Below are 19,278 nucleotides of genomic sequence, written 5' to 3'. Positions count from 1 at the left end.
ATTCAATGTGTTAGTATCTGCACAAAGTCAAAAGGAAAAGACGTTTCACAATCATGAGCTTAATTTTACCCTTGTCTCCCTCTGACACCTGTTTCCTTTTCAGAGGACTATTAAATGGCACTTAGAATGGGTTCTCTTCGCATAAAAATTAATCTTTAAATTTTTCTATTATTGAGCTGTAGTTGACATACACTGTAATCTTAGTTTCAGGTGTCCAACACAGTGATCGGACATTTCTATGCATTACTCAATGCTCACCACCGTAAGTGTAGTCACCATCTGTCACCATACAATATTATTACAATATTATCGACTATATTCCCTATAGTGTACTTCTCATCCCCATGACTTATTTATTTTATAACTAGAAACACTTAATCTTAAATGGAGTGCCACATTCTTTCTATTATGAGACCTCAAATATTGTTTTCCACTACCTTTCTTAAGAGCGAATTCCAATCCTATTTACTACAATTTGTTTCAAATATGTAGTGGTGGGCAGAGATTCTATATTTATTTATGGAATGCCATGATTCTTTAATTTTACCACTAATAAAAGCCTTTGGCACTATTTTGGAAATAAGAATTTCAAATTAAAATGACTCTAACCTTTCTTCATCTACTGTTCAATGCAGATTCTCGGGCCCTCCTAAATCTCTGAGGGAGGGGCCCAGCAATCTGTATTCTAATGAGTCCTCTAGGTTCTGGGGCACATTAAGTTTGAGAACCATTGGTCTACTGGAATCTCACCTCATAACAGGGCTTCCATAAGTAAAAATTGGCTCCAGGTTTTAAGTTAAATAAGAATATTTCCCTTACCGACATACATAAATCCTTATACATAACATAATTATACATATAAACCTTAAGTCTAAAAATTAAGGGTTAATCTCATTTTTATTATGTAATCAGGCATTTGCTTCCAGCAGGTTTTGAGATCTTCAGCTACTGAGAGCCAATGACATTTTGATAGTTCTCTCGATGTTAGGGATAAATGTGTTGGCTTTATAGTCGGAGCAATGCTGGAGAGTTTGGTCTAAAGCTTAGGGATTTAAACCGACGAATGGATAAGGATGGGGAGGAATCTCATTCTAGTCATGCCCTCCTTTCCTAATTTCCCTTTTCACTGTTTGGTCTTCTTCCCCTTTTCCTTAGGGAGCAGAGTGATTGATAGCCTAATCCAATGACTGTATTACAGCTGCCTCAACCAGGACTCTTTTCCTTATCATTAGCAGTTAGCCTATGGTTAAATTCACAGCTCACTGCTTGGTACAGCCCCTGAGATTTAAGGGTCTGGCCTTTAGAAAATATTTAACATAAAACTGAAATCTTGACATACTGAGAACTCAGTTCTCTGCAAGGCTTCTTTAATTAATCCAATGTACTGTACCATTGTTCTGTATGAGACTGTGACATGGTGAACTGTTTCTGAAGCTTACAGAGATGTGTAGTTCTAAATTAAACAGTCAGTGACGTGTACCTACACTGATTTTTTAGTACAGTAGATATGCATGAATCTGTGAATATTTAAATTCAAGCTTAAACAGTGACACAATACTCTCTAGTTTTACTTTCATAATAGAACATTTTTTGATTAATTTCAAGCTTGAACTCATTCTTTATAGAAAACACACACACACACACACACACACACACACACACACACACACACAGGAAAGAAATTAAATAATTCATTACCACTGCTGCAAAGGTAAGTTTTCTTAATATGTTTGTCAGAGTCCTTTGGTTTACAAAGTCTATCGAATATTTTCTTAAAAGCTGATACAGACATTAATTTATTTTCCTAATTTTGAACAACAGAAAACATATATAATATCCACATGGCCATGAATTTGTTGGCTCTTAAATACTTTTTGATTTTATCATTTATCTGCAGGACAACAGTTATTTTAAAATACCTAAGGAAAGAATGGAGACCTTGATCTATGCTTTAAACCTTTGCCCTTGCTCCAGTCCGTCGATGAGCTGTAAGCGTCTATGAATATGGCAGCTGAGTCCCAGATGAAAAATTATGCATCTCATAAACTGCTATTCTGCTGAAATGTCAAGCCAAGGCAAGGCTGTACCTCAAACTCAGCACTTGGCATTTTCCTTCTGTCTGCTTTGTTGCCATGAAGCAAACATGAACAGTGAGGATTTGTGTAGGGCAGGTAGCAGGCGAGCTCACCGTCAAAAATCTATTATTAGGGCTCTGATCTCCTGCACAGACCAGCGACAGCCAAACACTGTGAAATTCGGGCTCCAGGAAAGGCAATATAATGCAAAAGGGGATTCTTTGTCAATCTGTACATAAATATATTCAAATGAGCATGATTTAAATGAGAATGGTTCTAATGGTGAGCTTCTCTCAAACAAACTGATAATTTATAATGAAAATTATAATTCAGCATCTTTATTTGATATGCCTACTTCAACTGTTCTGCAAATATAGTACATATATTTATATAATAAGGTCTTTAATAATTCGATCAGTTAAACTTGTGATGGCCTAAGAATATTTATGTGAATAACAGAGTACATTTTTTGCATTATTTTGTACACACACATACACACACACACACACACAAGAGATGAGTGAGTATAAAGTGAAAGGTTCTCCTTTTAATTATTCTTTTTGGAATAATTTATCAGTGCATTTTTTAACTCATTTAAATGTTACCTTTATCTATCAGGGTGTTTTAGACATTTCAGTATTAAAATCTAAGTTCTTATTGATAAAGATGGTTACAATAGATAGTTGAGATTTTATGACAGTGAGTAGGTGTGTTTTTATAGAAAGATTTTATGCATGGCTAATTATGTGATTGACATGAAAAAAACTCCAGGCCATTAACAACTACTTCCTATAAAAAATACCAATACTGCACTTCATGATGTATAGTGTAAGAACTTAAAGAAATCTTGCCAAAATCTTTAGTTGCTTGCATGTGTGTAAATAGATATTTAAAGCAAAATGTAACTTGTGGGTTTTCAATCTACCATATGTTTTGTCATCTTCATTTTTCAACAATATACTAATAAATACATCAAAATAAGTTTAAGTTTGTGATTGGAATGGGTTATATTGGATTTTCATTTATATATTTCCCAGTAGCTGAGTTCAATGCTGCTAAGTCACTGTATGGTCCCAACAATTCATGACTAAGTAACTTTGTTAGGCACAAACATCAAATATGAGGTATAGAGTTAAGATTCCTTTTGAAGCTATTATACTGATTCATATTTGTGCAAGTTTTCTGAGCTAAATACTTTTGTACTCACTTCCAGTCCTATACTAGCACAGAGTTATAAATTACTAGCAAATTTCTAACTTGTACCTTCTTTTATTGGTATTTCCCTTGCTGGTTTTACAATGAAAACACCTTTAGGAGGCTTGTAACTATAAGAACTCAAGAGTTCAGTGTCCAATAGCCCACATAGCTGGATTTCAAATCATTCATTATTTATTTGAGAATGTAATTCTCAATGGAGTTTGCCATTGTCGCTTGTTAAGAAATACACAATCATTTCTTAAATCTGTAATATCTTATAGGTAATTAGTGAATTTGGATTCCTGAAGTAGAGAGCAAATCTTGAAGGCCACCCTTGATGAATTATTCAGAAATCAGTAGTAAAGTTTATAAGTATTACTATCAAATAAAATGTGTCCTATTGTTTTAACTGAATAAGTTGGCATAGACAATAATTTCAAAAAGCCTTTCAAAATTGAAACTGAGAACAAGAATTTCCTTTTTTTGGCTAAACAGAACAAATGTAGCAAATAAAATAATGTAAAACAATGAGTTAATTTCTTAAGCTTGTAGGAAGTGAGTTTAATTAAGCCTAAAGCATCTATCATTGTTTCAAAGTGCCTTCTGCAGAGAAATTTCAGATCTTTTCCCTATGTGTAGGTATTTGTGTGTGTTTATATGTATTAAAAAATCAAAACATATATAGGATAATGGAATAATATTAAGAAACCTAAAAATATGCCCATTCCCCATGAATAGAAAGAAGCACCTAAAACACAACAAGGAATAACTCCTTCAAATGAGTTTATCCTGTTGAAATAGATTACTACCTCTCCTAATGCAGCTGTAAATTAATAAATACTGTCCTCATGAAATCAGTTGCAAGAAATATGTATCTTTAGTTATGTCACGCAGGACTCATTCTTAACCATGCCTAAATGAATCTTAACCACAGGGAAGACTAACTGTGAAAATGTCACACCACAGCTGGATGACACCATTTACATAGGTGATAGTAATCACTGAGTTAGGGGCTATCTTAAGATGACTTCACCATTTGTGGACAAGGCCAGGGAAAAGGTCAAAATTTGAAACTTAAACCAGAAAAAATAACTAAACTAAAACTAGGAAAAATAATTAGTAATCCACTCAGGGATTGGAGTTTATAATGTTACTGATGGATCAGTGGTTCTCACAATGAAATAAAGAAAACCAAGGAATCCCCCCTGCCAGAAAACAAAACAAAACAATAATCTACTCAAAAAGTTTTTTTCACGGATTCCAGAAGAAGGACAGTTAGGTGGTAACAATTTGCACTGTAAAGTCTCTACTGCCCAAAGAGAGATAGAGAATGTTGATTCTTAAAAGGTAGTAATTTAGACAGAAATAATTGTCTGGTAAAGAACTTCATTAGCCATCTTGGTTTCATGAAAATATCCCTTATAAATACTGAATAAGCTTTCTTTTGATACTGTTCTCACTATGAAATCACTTTTAATTCTATAATTCAACCTTTAATGGACTCACAGACCATGAATCTTGCCAGGTATTTCTCCAATTGAAATGCAGGTTTATAATCATTCCATTATGAAATTGGTTCATATGTTTTGCCCCCTATGCCACCCACTCACCTATAGATGAGTTCTAAAAAAGCATTTTCTAAAATAACAAAGCTAAGGACAAGATCCTAGAATGAGATCCTAACTCTCCCTCTTGATAAAAATTTTAAACTGCAACAAGTAACCTTGTTTAATGACTTCTAGAGGCTTAATGACTTCTTTTATTAAATAAAGAGACCATCCTCTAATCAGTAGCTTTCCAACTTTTTTGAAATTAAACATAATAAAATATGAATTTTACATCATAACCTAGTATAGAAATATACATATATACTGTATATATGTAGAGTATAGAAATATGTATATATAAATATAATATAAAAATATACATATATTGAACAAGAGGTTTGAGCAATGTTTATACCATCTGTGTGCAAAGCATTATGACATTGTTTTTTATTCTATTTGATTTATTTTACTTTTTTAAGGTTATTTATTTGTTTATTTATTTAGAAAGAGAGACAGCCAGAGCATGAGCGGGAGAGGGGCAGAGAGAGGGAGACAGAGAATCCCAAGCAGGCTCTGCACGGTCAGCACAGAGCCCGATGTGGGGCTCAGACCCACAAACCATGATATCATGACCTGAGTCAAAATCAAGAGTTGGACACTTAGCTGACTCAGCCACCCAGGCACCCCTTTATTTGACTTTTTTAAAATGTTGATTACAGTTAATTAAACTTCCACTCATGAGTTGGAAACCAAAGGTTGAAAAGCATTGCTTTAAAGTACTCTTTGGGCACCTGGATGGCTCAGTCAGTTGAGCATCCAACTCTTGATTTCAGCTCTAGTCATGATCTCACATTTTTGGAGACTGAGCCCTGTGTTGGATTCTGTGCTGATAGCATGGAGCCTGCTTAGGATTCTCTCTCTTTCACCTTCTCTCTCTGCTCCTCCTCTGCTCTCTCCCTCTCTCTCAAAATGAATAAACATTTTTAAAAAAATAAATTACTCTAGAATCCAAACTAATCATATTTGAAGTAATTCAACTGACATTTCTTAGCTGAGCTTCTGTCTTCCCAATGCTAGTCACTGCCCCTTATTAGCTAATGTTTTAACAGGACATTACAGAAATGTGACCATTTTTCTATAGCATGTGCAATACCTCAAGTACCTGATTATTTTCCCATTTAGACAAAACAAAACCTTCATGTCAAACAGCAGCAGTCTTATTTTGAGAAAAAAATAATAAAGACAGAATAGAAAGCTAGAGAATATTGAAGGGGAAAAATATTCCTCCCTGGCAATGGTAAGTATGAGTTGTATTTCAGGTGGCGATCCAAAATTTAATACTTTTTAGCTTTCACTTAAAACAAATCTGTGATTCAAGCTGCTCTTCTAAAAGTAGACATTCTAGCACTGTGAGAGAATACTTGGGAAAGTATTAGCGCTGTGCTGTGGTAATTTTTTTAATCATACAAAAATATCTGGCATATTTTATATGATATTCTATATTGAAGCAGCCTTTGAAGTCTTGACAGCTATATTTGATAAAACTAGGAATGGTGTTTAGCCATTTAGATATTTCCATCATTCCTAAAATTTGAAGCCATTAATATTTAACACAGTTTTGCTAGGCTAGGTTTTGTTATAACTCATTCTGAAGGTACTCTGTTATAGAACTTGCTTCTGTACTAAAATATATTATTATTGCCTGTTTGAACCGCTTTTCAGATTCTATTAACTTTAAATTAAAGCAAACATTGCTTTAAAGGAGAAAATTCTATCAATTTTGTCCATATGAAGAAAGGCTGTTTTCAAAACAGATTGTTTAATGTGAAGGGACTTAATACAAAACCTATTAGAAATGAGGTACAAGTCCTTAAAAATGTTAGGGACTTTTTGTTGTTTAAAATTAAAGTTCCACCCAGGCTTAGCTGAGCTTATAGCCCAAGTGAATATTTATATATGAATTTATAAATCTTAGAAATAGAGTTTCATGGAAACGTTAACAGGCCCTGAGGTATAGCTGAACTTGTTTTCAGGTAATGCTATAATTTCCAGTATGTGTATGCTTAAAGACTACAACACAAAAGACTTTTTCTAATGCTGTAATTTTGTAGTTTTATTAGACTGAGTTATAGTATGGGAGAATATTCAGAAATTGCAGCTTAAATGAGAAAACATGAACGGCGTTACTTATATAAAATACTACTGCAATAGTTCTTTTATTAATTTTTAATGTTCAGCACCCTCTGTGACCTCCTTTATTCTCTTGCTGTCAACATGGCAGGCTGGAAAAATTGAAATGGGCTGACAGAAAACATAGTGCACGTTACAGCCCAACTCTGGAGTCTCTTGACTCTCTTTCTGCTGCACATGCTAACGCAGTCCACGTTATTCTGCATTACAATAATATTTAAGCCTCTGTTTGATAGCTCCTGATAAAACAGAGTTGTGTCTGGACCCTGAGCAGGAGCTTCTCGTCAGCTCTCCTCTTTCTGACACTATGGGAATGGGAATGGCATTCAATTAAAAGCAGAATATAATTTTTAAAAATCATGGCTCATAGACATACTTCATGCTTTCAAAACATAATACCTCAGCATGGATAGTGCTTTATTTGTGTCTATCTAGCCTCTTCGAAAAGGATATTTTGGTCTGATTCAGCAATGCTTTTCTCGAACAGTGGGACACTGCTATATTATGTATATTTACCACTGTCTCTATCACCAAGGAGACTAATCCTCATACCAGTACAGTCAAGAACCTTACAGCATTGTCTTTGCAAGACCAAGTTCATGTTGTCACAGCAACAGAGTGCACAGGGCAAATTTACTGAGCGACACATTGGGATTAAAACTTCTGTTTCTGTTTTAAACGCAAGTGTTTGAGGATGAGAAAAGATATGCAAAGGTGTGAGGTCTGCAAATGTCTTCTTACCTAAAGCGACAAATGCAGTTTCAATAATTTTTGGGGGACAGTTATGAAAGCAAATTTTTTGAAGATAGGAGATTTCAAAATTCTAGGAAAAGTGGGGAAAAATTCAGACTATGAAAAAGATATAATCAGGTGCTTATGTTTTTTTTCTCTTAGCTGGTCCCAGCGTTAGCCTTTACTAATAAGTGACAAGACAATTGTGACAATGAGAAGTTCTGAGGAAAGCGTAGAATACAAGAGAATAGAATTCACACACGACCCTATCTTGATATTCTCTTATCTTCTGCTGTCAGTCACTTGAGCCTTCACACTCGATCTGTACCATCTATCATAACTATTAGGAATTTTGACCAGCAATGAGTAATAAGAATATGGGATCGTAAAAGACATGCTACACTTGCTTGCAACATGACCTCTGATTTTTCAGCAACCTTCAAGGAAGCAAAATGCAAGCAGAGGGCAACACCTACCAGATATTCCTCCATATGTAGTCCGCTTCCCAATGCCCACTGCTGGCCAGGGTGTGCCGTCGGCTTTTAATCCCATTAGACCTGAGACAGTGTTGGTGGCTGTAACGCCATCTGCACCACCTATGAAAAACACTTCATCATTTACCTGCAGTTGTGAAAGGGACAGTGGTCAAAACCCATTCAAACCCACACAACCCAGGAAAATGCACACTCTACTTTCTCTTAAGAACATTTCCTCTCCTCAGATATCTTCACTAATTTCACTCCTACTATTATGCTTAAAATACTAGAAATACAAATTTTTAATTACCACCAATTCATTTTTCCATTTCTTATACAGATTTAGAGATGCCAAATGTTTTGTGTTTGGTGTTATTTTCCAGGTAGTTCGCAATACCTTTGCAAATCAAGATGCAACTTCCATTGGATACGGCACGGCACATATGATTTATAAAATCATTCACTGACTGCATGATTTATGTGTTCAATCGGGTTCAATCGGTATTTATTGAACATATGTTTAAGGCAGTGTACTAGGCCCTATCACATAGAAAGGGAACTTATAAGAAATTTGATATTGTGGAAGCTGGTATCTTTTTTTTTTAACTTCATTAAATGTTCAAACGCTATTGCTGGATTGTTACATTACAAGGTCATTTATTTTGGAGTGGTTTGCTGTGACCATGGTCTTGTTTCATAATTTTTTTGTGTGTGGAGCAGGTGTTTATCAAGAAAGATTATAAATGTTCTTGTTTTCCCTGGCCAAAGTCTGGAGTACAGTTACTAGCATGAGTCCAGGTGTGAATCTACTGCATTTGTGAGATCAAGTGCTCAATTTAGTATTTTTCTTAAACTCTAGACGAAGATATACACATATATTTGTGGATGGTGATATACTTTAGTCTGGCTACATACTTCAGGCCCATAATTCCATAACTAGACAACTGATGCAAGTCTAGTTCTTACCTTCCTTTGCAGCTCTTGCGATGCTTACGATATCAGTGACATTCGGGGTCAACTTGGCAAAAAAAGGAATCTGAACAGCTTGCCTAACCCAGCGACAGATGTTCCGTACCAGCTCTGGATCCTGTTCAAATAGGTCAGTTAAATATAGAACATAATTAAAAAATTGTGATCAAAATGTGTACTGGAACAACAGCAAAGTGGATACGTGCAAGACAAATCCAACTTGACAATGAGCTACATGATATATTTCTCAATTCTGCCTCAGTATTACACCTAGACTCATTAGGGAACTAAGGTTAACACACTTCCAGTGAACTGCAAATTCATCACATAAAGGTTAAATTCCTCAAGGGAGCCTTTGGAAAATAAAATTACAAAGAACCAAATGGAAAAAAGTGTTTTCCACTACCAGTTAAATAATATCAGGAGTAAAACATCAACTTCTGGTGGTAATTTCAGTAAATATTACAGAATTTCCAGCGACCTCATTGGCCTAAACCTAATAAAAAATACTTAAGCTGCTGATTCCCAGATGAATGACATTACATCTGAAGCTTATTGTTTTCATTATTAGAAGACTTAGTCTTGAAATATATTCAAAAGAAAATCTGTGACTTCCTAATCAATCTAATTATGATATATAGTATATGCTAATACAGAATAATTCAGCCTTGGATTATACATGAGCTGATAAGGAACTTAGTTTACTTTTGTAAATGTTACCAAGATCTGTGAAGCACTCTTCAACATTGATCTACTTGAAAGAATTGATCAATGACAAAAATGAAATAAAATATCAAATGCTCATTTTTAAAAGCACGGAATAGACATTTTCCTGTGCCTGTTTCCTGTGATTTTTCAGGCTTCTATTTTCTCATGGGACAAGTATCATTTAGAGGGCAATCACCTATCCTTTCCATTGAAAATAACTTAGCTGTGGCAATGTTCTTTGATTTCAACACACACAATAGTCCTTTTTTTATTACTTTTAGTGCAAAATTTATTCTGACAGGTACTGATAATGCACTTTGATAAATTACCTTAAAATATGCAATAGCAATTCATTATTGAGCTTGGTAATATTATCTTAGCAAGTTAAAATGTTTTTTGAATAAAAGAAAAACCCAGAAAAACACAGACATATATTTAAAGTATGAAACAGCAGGCAAGTATATCATTTGTAATTAGTATTTTTATATGTAAGAAAGTTGCTCTTTGCATTTTAACCTTTCAAATTCTTTTAAGATGAGATTTCTAATGTTATAACCTTTAGAAAGAACCTTTTCACTTACGTTAATGTGTCTTGATTTGTCATTTTGTATTACTCTAAAAGTTATGCGTTTATGTGCTAAGTAAGATACAGCAATGAGGTAATTTCTGTTGATTGTTACTGTCTCTATTCAGCAAAACTCATAAGTTTAACAAAAAAATCTGTGATTTGGTTTGTTCTCTTTCAGAACAGTAATTTCTTCATTAAACATAAATATTAAAAAAGCACTATATGGAATGCTCTACAGGGCATACTGTGCATTATGAATAGTAAAATCTGGAGACTTAGCTGTACAAATTCTAACTCATGAAAATGGAGATCTGCCCCTGCCCATGCAATGTTCATGAAATATTTATAACCGCTGCATTGGCATTATGAAGGCAGTTGCATCTTTGTGACTTTCATTTTTAAGTTATGAATTTCCATGGGACTTAGCCTAGAAATGACAGTAACTCTAGATGATATGAATTGCATGTCCTTTGTGAAAGCTCTTTTTAAGACAGAATTTGACAATAATTTAAAGATCACTTGAATCTCATAATACATGGAAAGTAGCCTGATAAGCATTACTGAAACAAATATGAAATATTATTTGGTTCCAATAGTGTAAACACTAATAATCTGATACAGACTTCTAAATGGCTTTAGATACTATTGACCACCATGTCTTTATAATTTACTTTCAGCATCTGTCATACTTCTTTTTCTGTTCGTTCTTACTAGTTGAATACTTTAAGTGAATACGTGGAATGTCTTTTACACATTGTTTAACAATTCGGAATTTGTTCAAAGTTTTTCAGTGTTTTTTTTTTAAACATATGGTCCGCTGGTACCATTATTTACTTAAATCATCTGTTTTGAGATACCATTATTTGACCCTCCTATACTTCTATGAGCAAGGTTCATGGTGTTAAGATACTTCTTGTGTTCTCACTCAGCCAAGCCAGCTGCTAAGTAATTCTCATACCCAACTAAAACACAATTTGATTACCTGGAAATTTTAAAAACAATTTCTGCCTTATATTATTGTAAAAAGTAATGACTGTCAGTAAATTGAACTTTTGGATTGACAGGTGTAACAGGGAATGTTCTAATAAAACTACAAGTGTGGTGAGGCTAATAATATGATAAAATGAACCTGCACACTTTGGGGAATTAAAGGACACATTGTAACTATTCACACTTTCCTGGTTTCCTCACAATTTGATATTACATATTTGAGATCTAAAAGCATAAATTAATAGTGTTTCTGCATCTTGACCTTCTCATTTTCTAGTGACAACATCAGATGGTGTCATCAATTAAAGGCAGTTCTAAAAATCTTAATTTAGGGGCGCCTGGGTGGCTCAGTCGGTTAAGCATCCGACTTCGGCTCGGGTCACAATCTTGCAGTTTGTGAGTTCGAGCCCTGCGTCGGGCTCTGTGCTGACAGCTCAGAGCCTGGAGCCTACTTCAGATTCTGTGTCTGTCCATCTCTTTGCCCCTTCCCTGGCTAAGCTCTGTGTCTCTCTATCAATAATAAATAAATGTTAAAAAAAATTAAAAAAATAAAAATCTCAAATGCATAAATTTTAGACAATTTCTCATGCCCTCCCCCCAAATCTTCAGGATAGGAAATACACAAAGGCATTATTATTTCAGACAATTTGGGGCATTAACATTATCCATACCAACACAAGGAAAGAAAATCAAACAATTCTGCACTTCTTTTCTATTTCTAGGCACAAAACATTGCAGACAAAAGGTAGTTGGGTCAATGAAAGAAGAATGAATAAAAACTCAGTACATTTTCCAATGATTTCTTTATATAGCCATCAAAATATAGACTATGTCAAGGTTGAAGAAAAATCTGAGTACATTTTCTGATAGATAATACCTAAAAGTGTGAGATCCAAGACTTCCTTGCAAATCTGGGATAATTCTGAAGAAAAATAATGGATAATGATACAAAAAAGAACAGCTTAACTGTTAAAACTGCCTGATCCATAAAAAGTCTACCTAGATCCTCAGGTCTTCATTGGTTCTTCATATTGATATGAATGATAGCCATCCCTGACCACAATTTGCAATCTCTCTCACAGCAACTGTGTGTGTTTGCATGTATACTTCCTCAACCCTTATCAACACCTTTGTTATTCATGTGATCACAAAGAAAACTCTGAGGCAACAGAATGAATTTTTCTGTGATGGAAGTGTGTGAGAAGAGAAGAAATCACTGAAGCCCTTAAAGGAATGAGTGATGAGCCCAGGGAAGCACATGGTGTTCTTGAGGGGACTGCATGAGTTGAGAAGCTACCAGCCCAAACCTGTGAAGTGCTGAAGAGAGGAAGAAAGTATGCTAGAGACAATTTTGGCCTCTTTGACAACATTAATGGGGAGCAGCCCTGTGTCTGCCGGCAATTGATACAATCTGGAATACAGTCTTATGAAAACCAAACAACAACTGCAACAGGAAAATGTAGCGCTGAGTAGACTTTGCTGCAGTTGTTTCCACTTATCAAAAACTGTTTGTAAAGCTTAATTTTCTTTTTTTTTAAATTTTTTAAAAGTTTACCTATTTATTTTGAGGGGGAAAGAGAGAGAGAGAGCACACGCGCACACATTTGTGCGAGGGGGAGGGGCAGGGAGAGAAGGAGACAGAGAATCTGAAGCAGACTCAGTACTGTCAGCGGAGAGCCCCAGGTGTGGCTCAATGTGGGGCTTCATCTCAATAACTGCAAGATCATGATCTGAGCCGAAATCAAGAGTTGGACGCTTAACCGAGTGAGCCCCCCTGGCGAACCTAGAGCTTCATTTTCTATCTGGGCCATAAGATAGCAATTTCTAATTCTTGTGACTTTAAAGCTTAAAATTTTTTTAAAGCTTACTTTTCTATCTGAGCTGTAAGATAATACTTTTTAATCTAATAACTAGCATGTCTCTAGTTAAATATAAAAGGAGTTCTATAAATGATATACCCTGCTGTGTTTGAGACCCCTAAGATGACCTCTCCATTGTAGGACAGGCATTTCCACCAATTTCCTAGGGCATCAAATCTCATTGGTTTCATGCCCTGTACAAAAGAACAAGCATTAGAGAATGAGATTGTGAGAATGTCTTGATAAGCTAAATTACAAGTGAAATTTTTGACTTTGAGAAACATTTCTCTCCAATTTACCTGGTAATTTTAACTCTGTACAATTCTTGTCAAAGTGGCTTTCTTAGAAGGTGGTGTTTCAATGAATTCACTGAAAAATTTTACCAGTGATAAATGCTTTCCACTAAGGAACTCCTAAGTCTTAATTCACATGAATGCTAGGAAGTAGCTAGCATTTTTATTATGTCCACTTCTCTGACAGAGAGAACTAGGGCCCAGAAGATCAATCTGAGTATCTATTTCACCTTCTTAATTTTCTTTCCCATTATCATGTCCTAAACCATCATCTTCTTTAACAAAATTGCTCCCTAAAGTGAAATTCAGCCATCAATTGTAAACCAGAACTATAAAAGGCTTCTACTTCATTTATACTTATAAGAGTAAATGTAGCTTCAGAGTAATAGGCAAACTTGATGTATTTATCCTTCTATGTCAATAGAATAGAACAGAAAGAGTTAACTACTCCAGGTAGAATTATTACTAAATGCAAAGATTGTGCACGAGAATGGGATGTTTTAAATGAACGTACGGTTTAGTATGTCTTCTTTTTGAACTGGTTTTCCTGACTTAAGAATTCTAACAATGATACAGTCGCCTTGGAAAATCATTTGGTAATTTCCTAAAAAAGGCAAGCATGCACATACAATCCACCCACTAAATTCCACTCTTAATTATGTATCCAAGAGACATGACAGCAGGTCCACACAAAGATTTGCACATGACTGTTCATAGCAACTCTTTCAAAAAAGCTCCAAATTGGTAACAACCCAATATTCATTAAAATGTGATTGAATACACAAATAGTTATATATCCACATGTTAGAATATTATTCAGTAATAAAAAGAAATTAATCTACTGAATCCTGGAACAATTTATAGTTAATTTAAAAAATTATGTTCAGTTAGAGAAGTACCCAAGAGTTTAAATGCTGTATGCTTACATTTCTATGAAATCACACACACACACACACACACACACACACACACAAAGTAAGCTAATAGAAATCAGAGCAATGATTGCTGGGATTAGGGTTAGGGTGCAGGGGAGGGATTAAGTGGAAAGAGGCATAAGAAATTTTTGGAGGGTAATGGAAACTTTCTATAACTTGACTATAATGTTTACACAGGTGTGGACATCTGCCGAAACACATCAAACCCTACACCTAAATGTGTTCTTTTTATTATAGGTAAATTATACAGCCACAAATTTCTTGTAAAATTAAAAAACAAAAAACAAAAAACAACTCTAGGGGCGCCTGGGTGGCTCAATCGGTTAAGCGTCAAACTTATGTTCTGGTCTTGATCTCGCGGTTCCTGACTTCAAGCTCCATGTTGGGTTCTGTGCTGACAGCTCAGAGCCTGAAGTTTCCTTCAGATTCTTTGTCTCCTTCTTTCTCTGCCCCTTCCCTTCTCTGTGTCTCTCAAAAATAACTAAACATTAAAAAAATTCTAAGGGCATTTAAATATAAATTAAATAAAAGGAACGCTGGTGGTATTCTAGGCAATGTGGGTTCTATTTTTTTCAACAAATATTCATTGACCACAAGGCATTGAACTGGTTTGTGCTGGAGAATAAGATGAGTGGGACATGGAAAGCAGAGTCTACTAGGAAAAAAAAAGCAGACATATAAATGAAATACAAGCTGGATATAAGTATAAAAAAGGAGATATTAATGCTTTCTCATTTCAGATTATTTCAGAGCCTGTAGCACAGGGTTTGGCACATAATAGGCTCTCAACAAATACTGTTGAATCCATAGAGCTCACACTGCATGAATTAACACTGACTTTCTTATTGCTACTTACTGAGAAGAAAATGGAATATAAATTTATTGGGTCCAGGATAACCTAATAAACAAATGCATTATACCTCATGTTAGACAATGGTGATCCAAAATGTATAATATACTATCCCTATTCTTAAAAACAAAACAAAAAATACTTCATAATCTAGGGGGGGGAAATACATAAAACAAACAAATAATGTGAATATAAAATGTGGTAGTATATATACAGGCACTGTATGTGTGTATAAAACATTTCATATGTAATATACATTCTTTCTTCTCCATTTGTGCCTTAAGCTGAAGATGACATGGAGCTGCTTGTGTGTTCTCTCCTCCCCAGACATATAAAGCCTTCTCCATTCTGTTTCTCACTTCAGGCCTCTCTTTCTTGTTATCTTTTTATGCAGAATGTTTCACCTCTTGTCCCGTGGATAGACACCCCAGGGCAGCCCTCCATGACCACTCCTCCCATCCTACCTCAGTACAGGACAGATGAGTAAATGACTCCCTTTTAAATACTTTCATAACATTCTTTACTCCTTCATTTATCATAATATTTAATCATCATCCATTTATGTTTTTTTTCTTTCTAATAGACTATTAGTCTTTTAAGGGGTGTATCCTACTCTCGTATCTGATTCCCTAACATAGAGTCTGAGACACTAAAGACCATAAACACTGTGTTGAATTAAAATATGAAGAATTAGGGGTGGCTCAGCCAGTTGAGCCTCCAACTCTTGATTTTGGCTCAGGTCATGATCTCATGATTTGTGACATGGAGCCCTGCACTGACAGCACAGAGCCCTGCTTGGGTCCCATGAATCGTGAGATTGTGAACTGAGCGGAAATCAAGAGTCAGATGCTTAACCAACTGAGCTATCCAGATGCCTCTCTTTTTTTAGTCCTTTAAATGCCATTTCCTGTGACAGTGTTTATGCTGTTTCTCCTCCTTTCAGACAGCATTTCTTTCATGTCCCATTCCTTTAATGTTCCTAGTATGAGTTCCTATTACCACAAAATTAGTTTCAGAAGCTTGAATTTTTAACAAATGGACAAGAATTGCCATATACTGCTTACATAATTCCCAATGGCCAAATATTTTTTGAGTCTTTCTTTTTATCCTCTGATGACCAGCTGATTCTCTGGCTACCTCTCCACCAGCTCACTTCTTTACTCCCAGTTGGCAGTGTTAATGGAGATCAGCTCTTAAAACTTATCAAATTTCAAATCTTCCCCTCTACAATTTGTCCCCAGGGAGTCAGATTCAGATTTCCTAGGATTATCTTGGTCTTACTAGCTAATCTAAATTAGAAACCCACCACATTACGTCACCATGGTAATGAAGCTGGAAAAGATGTACTTGCCCAAAAAAATGGGTCAATGAACATCTCCTGCCCACAGTTCCATGTGCTATTCTATCAGTGAGTGTCTTAGGGAGACTCTTCCTCACAATACTATTGTTATCTTATTGTGTAAATGTCTCATATCTCTATTCCAGGAATCCCATATGATACCAAAATACCAAAAAAGGAGAATAAGGAGGAGGATGAGGACATTGGGAAGGGGAAGGGGAAGGGCAGGAAAAGGGGAAGAGGAAGAAGAAGAAGGGGAGAAGGAGGATGAAGAAGGGGAAGAAGAAGAGCTCAGATTAATTTAAGGGGTTAACTTTTTGAATTACTGAATAATCATATAACCTTTCACCAAAACTGATGTGTGGATATGCTCAGGTGACTTAACTAGGATCTGAAGTGTTCTTACCAAATACATGCAGAAGCAGGCATACACCACTTATATCCTCTTCAGGAAAAGACTCAAGCCCAGTCGCCAACAGTGTAGTGAGCTGACATCCTCTAACTGCTTACACCTTCAGGTTGGCTGCAGGTTTGAAGCTGAGGTCACGCTCTTCGTGAGGAGTCCCCAGCCAACAACAGCAAAGTCGTGGTACAAGGGCTCAGACATTTCTATCCAAGGCAAGATTCCTCTAGTGCCAATCTTTGCACTTGAGCTCTCCATTGGGCTAGCAAAGATTTTTCTCATACTTCTGTTGGGGTGTGGCTGCTCCCCCTACCTAGTCCTACTTCCTCCCCTTTTCTTTCATAGGCATTGTTCCTCATTAAGCGTTTCATACTCCTAATTCCCTCTATGTCTCTGGTTCCTGGAGGCCTCAACTGATACACCAACTCCCTACTTGGATTTGGAAATCTCCCTGTGATAGGATTAGGCTATATTCTGAGGAAGTGGAAGAAGAAAACTAATTTGACCATATACCTCAGGGTATCTCATTGAGAGATACTCAAGAAAACTAAGCTGAACCCAAATAAATCTCTTAACTCCACTTTTCCTGGATGGTCTTTGAAAGAGTCAAGCTTAGTCCAGACAACAGTGGCCGATTCATGCTTCCAAGTAAAAAAGGACCTTATATGAAGAAGCAGGGCTATTTTTTTTTCTAGAAAAAGACTGCTTTAAGGGACATGGTAGGGCATAATGATGGGTATCCTCTGTCTAGACAGTTCAGAATATTCTTAAAGATTAGTTTAAATACCTACTTTCCAAACCTGTTGAGTTACCACTATGATGTGGAACATTGAGAATGACTGTGCAGAAGTCCATGGATAAAGGAGATTACACCATGCATCTGAAAGCCAGGTCTACCATCAAGGCAGTATGGCCAGGTAAATCCGTGTATAGACTAATTCCTACCCTAGTTCCATGACTCTTGTTGATAAAGCCAATTAATGACAACCCACTTAATAACAACATGAAGAGGTCATCTGGAAACTTCTTCCAGGTGTGTTGAGTCTCCAATACCCTATTCTAAAGTCTGCTTTTGTTTTCATAATCCATTCTGTTTGTCTGAATTATTGCATTTATGCATTTTATCCCTTGCCCACTTCTTTCTGGATTAGACCTCTTTGAGTCTTGACAGCTGCCTGAATTGACCTGCGGTTGCCCTGTTTGCATCCATAATTGATCCAGGACTTGTTGATCACTTATGGGATTCACAATGATTTTCCTTTGCTTAGGCTGGATATTTCCATTTCATTTTCTCTTGTATTAGCTTCTATCATCCTTTTTTTCTCCCAAATCAAGATTGACACAGGCTCCATATGTCTGTCTTCTCAGGCACACAAATGCTTTACGAGAACAATACGTTGGCCATAGTACACAGAAAATAAGATACTTTACAATCTTCTTTATTAAAGATTATTTACTAAAAACCTTAGAATATTTTTGAAAATAGATTTTTTTTAGAATTATTTATACTGACCTCCCCCCCCCCCGCCAAAGACCTTGATCTTTCCTTATATATGAGTTGCTATTTTTCTGTGAATTCAAAGGCTAGTATTATCTATCATGCAAAAAATGATTGTTCATAGTTTGTTTATTAACGAGGTTATACAGTGTAACCTGGAAAATCTTAATATATGGAGAAATAGGCTATGCACATGCTTTGCTGATACCACCAGTAGGGGTTGAAAATTGTGGACCAGCTGAGCCAAACTGAAACTCAGCAGGCTTCCCAATCACTGCTCAGAACACACTAAAAAGACTTCAGTGGGTAATGAAGTGCAGGCAGTTGCCTGCACTACTGTGTATGGATTCATTTTAGATAAGGGCAAGTGAGTATTTAAGTGTATAATAAGGAGTTTTTATTCTTTGCAGACTTCAGGCAGCTTGTCATTTGTTTTCTTAATGCAAAGCATTAGTGTAAACAGTGTAACAATTGATATTTTATACATCTGTTGGTCTATTCACTTAGCCTATGTTTTCCAGTGCTACAGTTAGAAAACAACCACAAGCACAAAACTTCACTATCTTTATAATCCCACATTGGTGTGAATGATTAAGTGACACAGGGAGGAGACTAGTGTAAAACAGCCTTCTGCCCTGAAGCACCCACA

The 19,278-nt window shown here is 35.8% G+C and overlaps 1 protein-coding gene across 2 annotated transcripts in view; it reads right to left on the bottom strand.

Moving 5' to 3' along the window:
* DPYD (dihydropyrimidine dehydrogenase) overlaps positions 1-19,278 on the bottom strand; it is an 864,530-nt gene that overhangs the window by 216,068 nt on the left and 629,184 nt on the right. The window contains exons 17-19 of one of the 2 annotated variants that reach the window (XM_047871842.1): positions 9,184-9,304; positions 8,218-8,337; positions 7,071-7,314 (exon numbers count right to left, since the gene is read on the bottom strand). In XM_047871842.1, the coding sequence (XP_047727798.1) occupies positions 7,205-7,314; positions 8,218-8,337; positions 9,184-9,304 (351 nt within the window). In that variant the 3' untranslated portion in view covers positions 7,071-7,204. Of the gene's footprint in view, positions 1-7,070; positions 7,315-8,217; positions 8,338-9,183; positions 9,305-19,278 lie in introns of those variants that run through there. The other variant, XM_047871841.1, reaches the window with a different exon arrangement.

This window comes from Prionailurus viverrinus, chromosome C1 (assembly GCF_022837055.1).
Source record: "Prionailurus viverrinus isolate Anna chromosome C1, UM_Priviv_1.0, whole genome shotgun sequence".
NCBI classification, from domain to species: Eukaryota; Metazoa; Chordata; class Mammalia; order Carnivora; family Felidae; genus Prionailurus; species Prionailurus viverrinus.
This window is presented reverse-complemented; position numbering and strand designations above follow the sequence as displayed.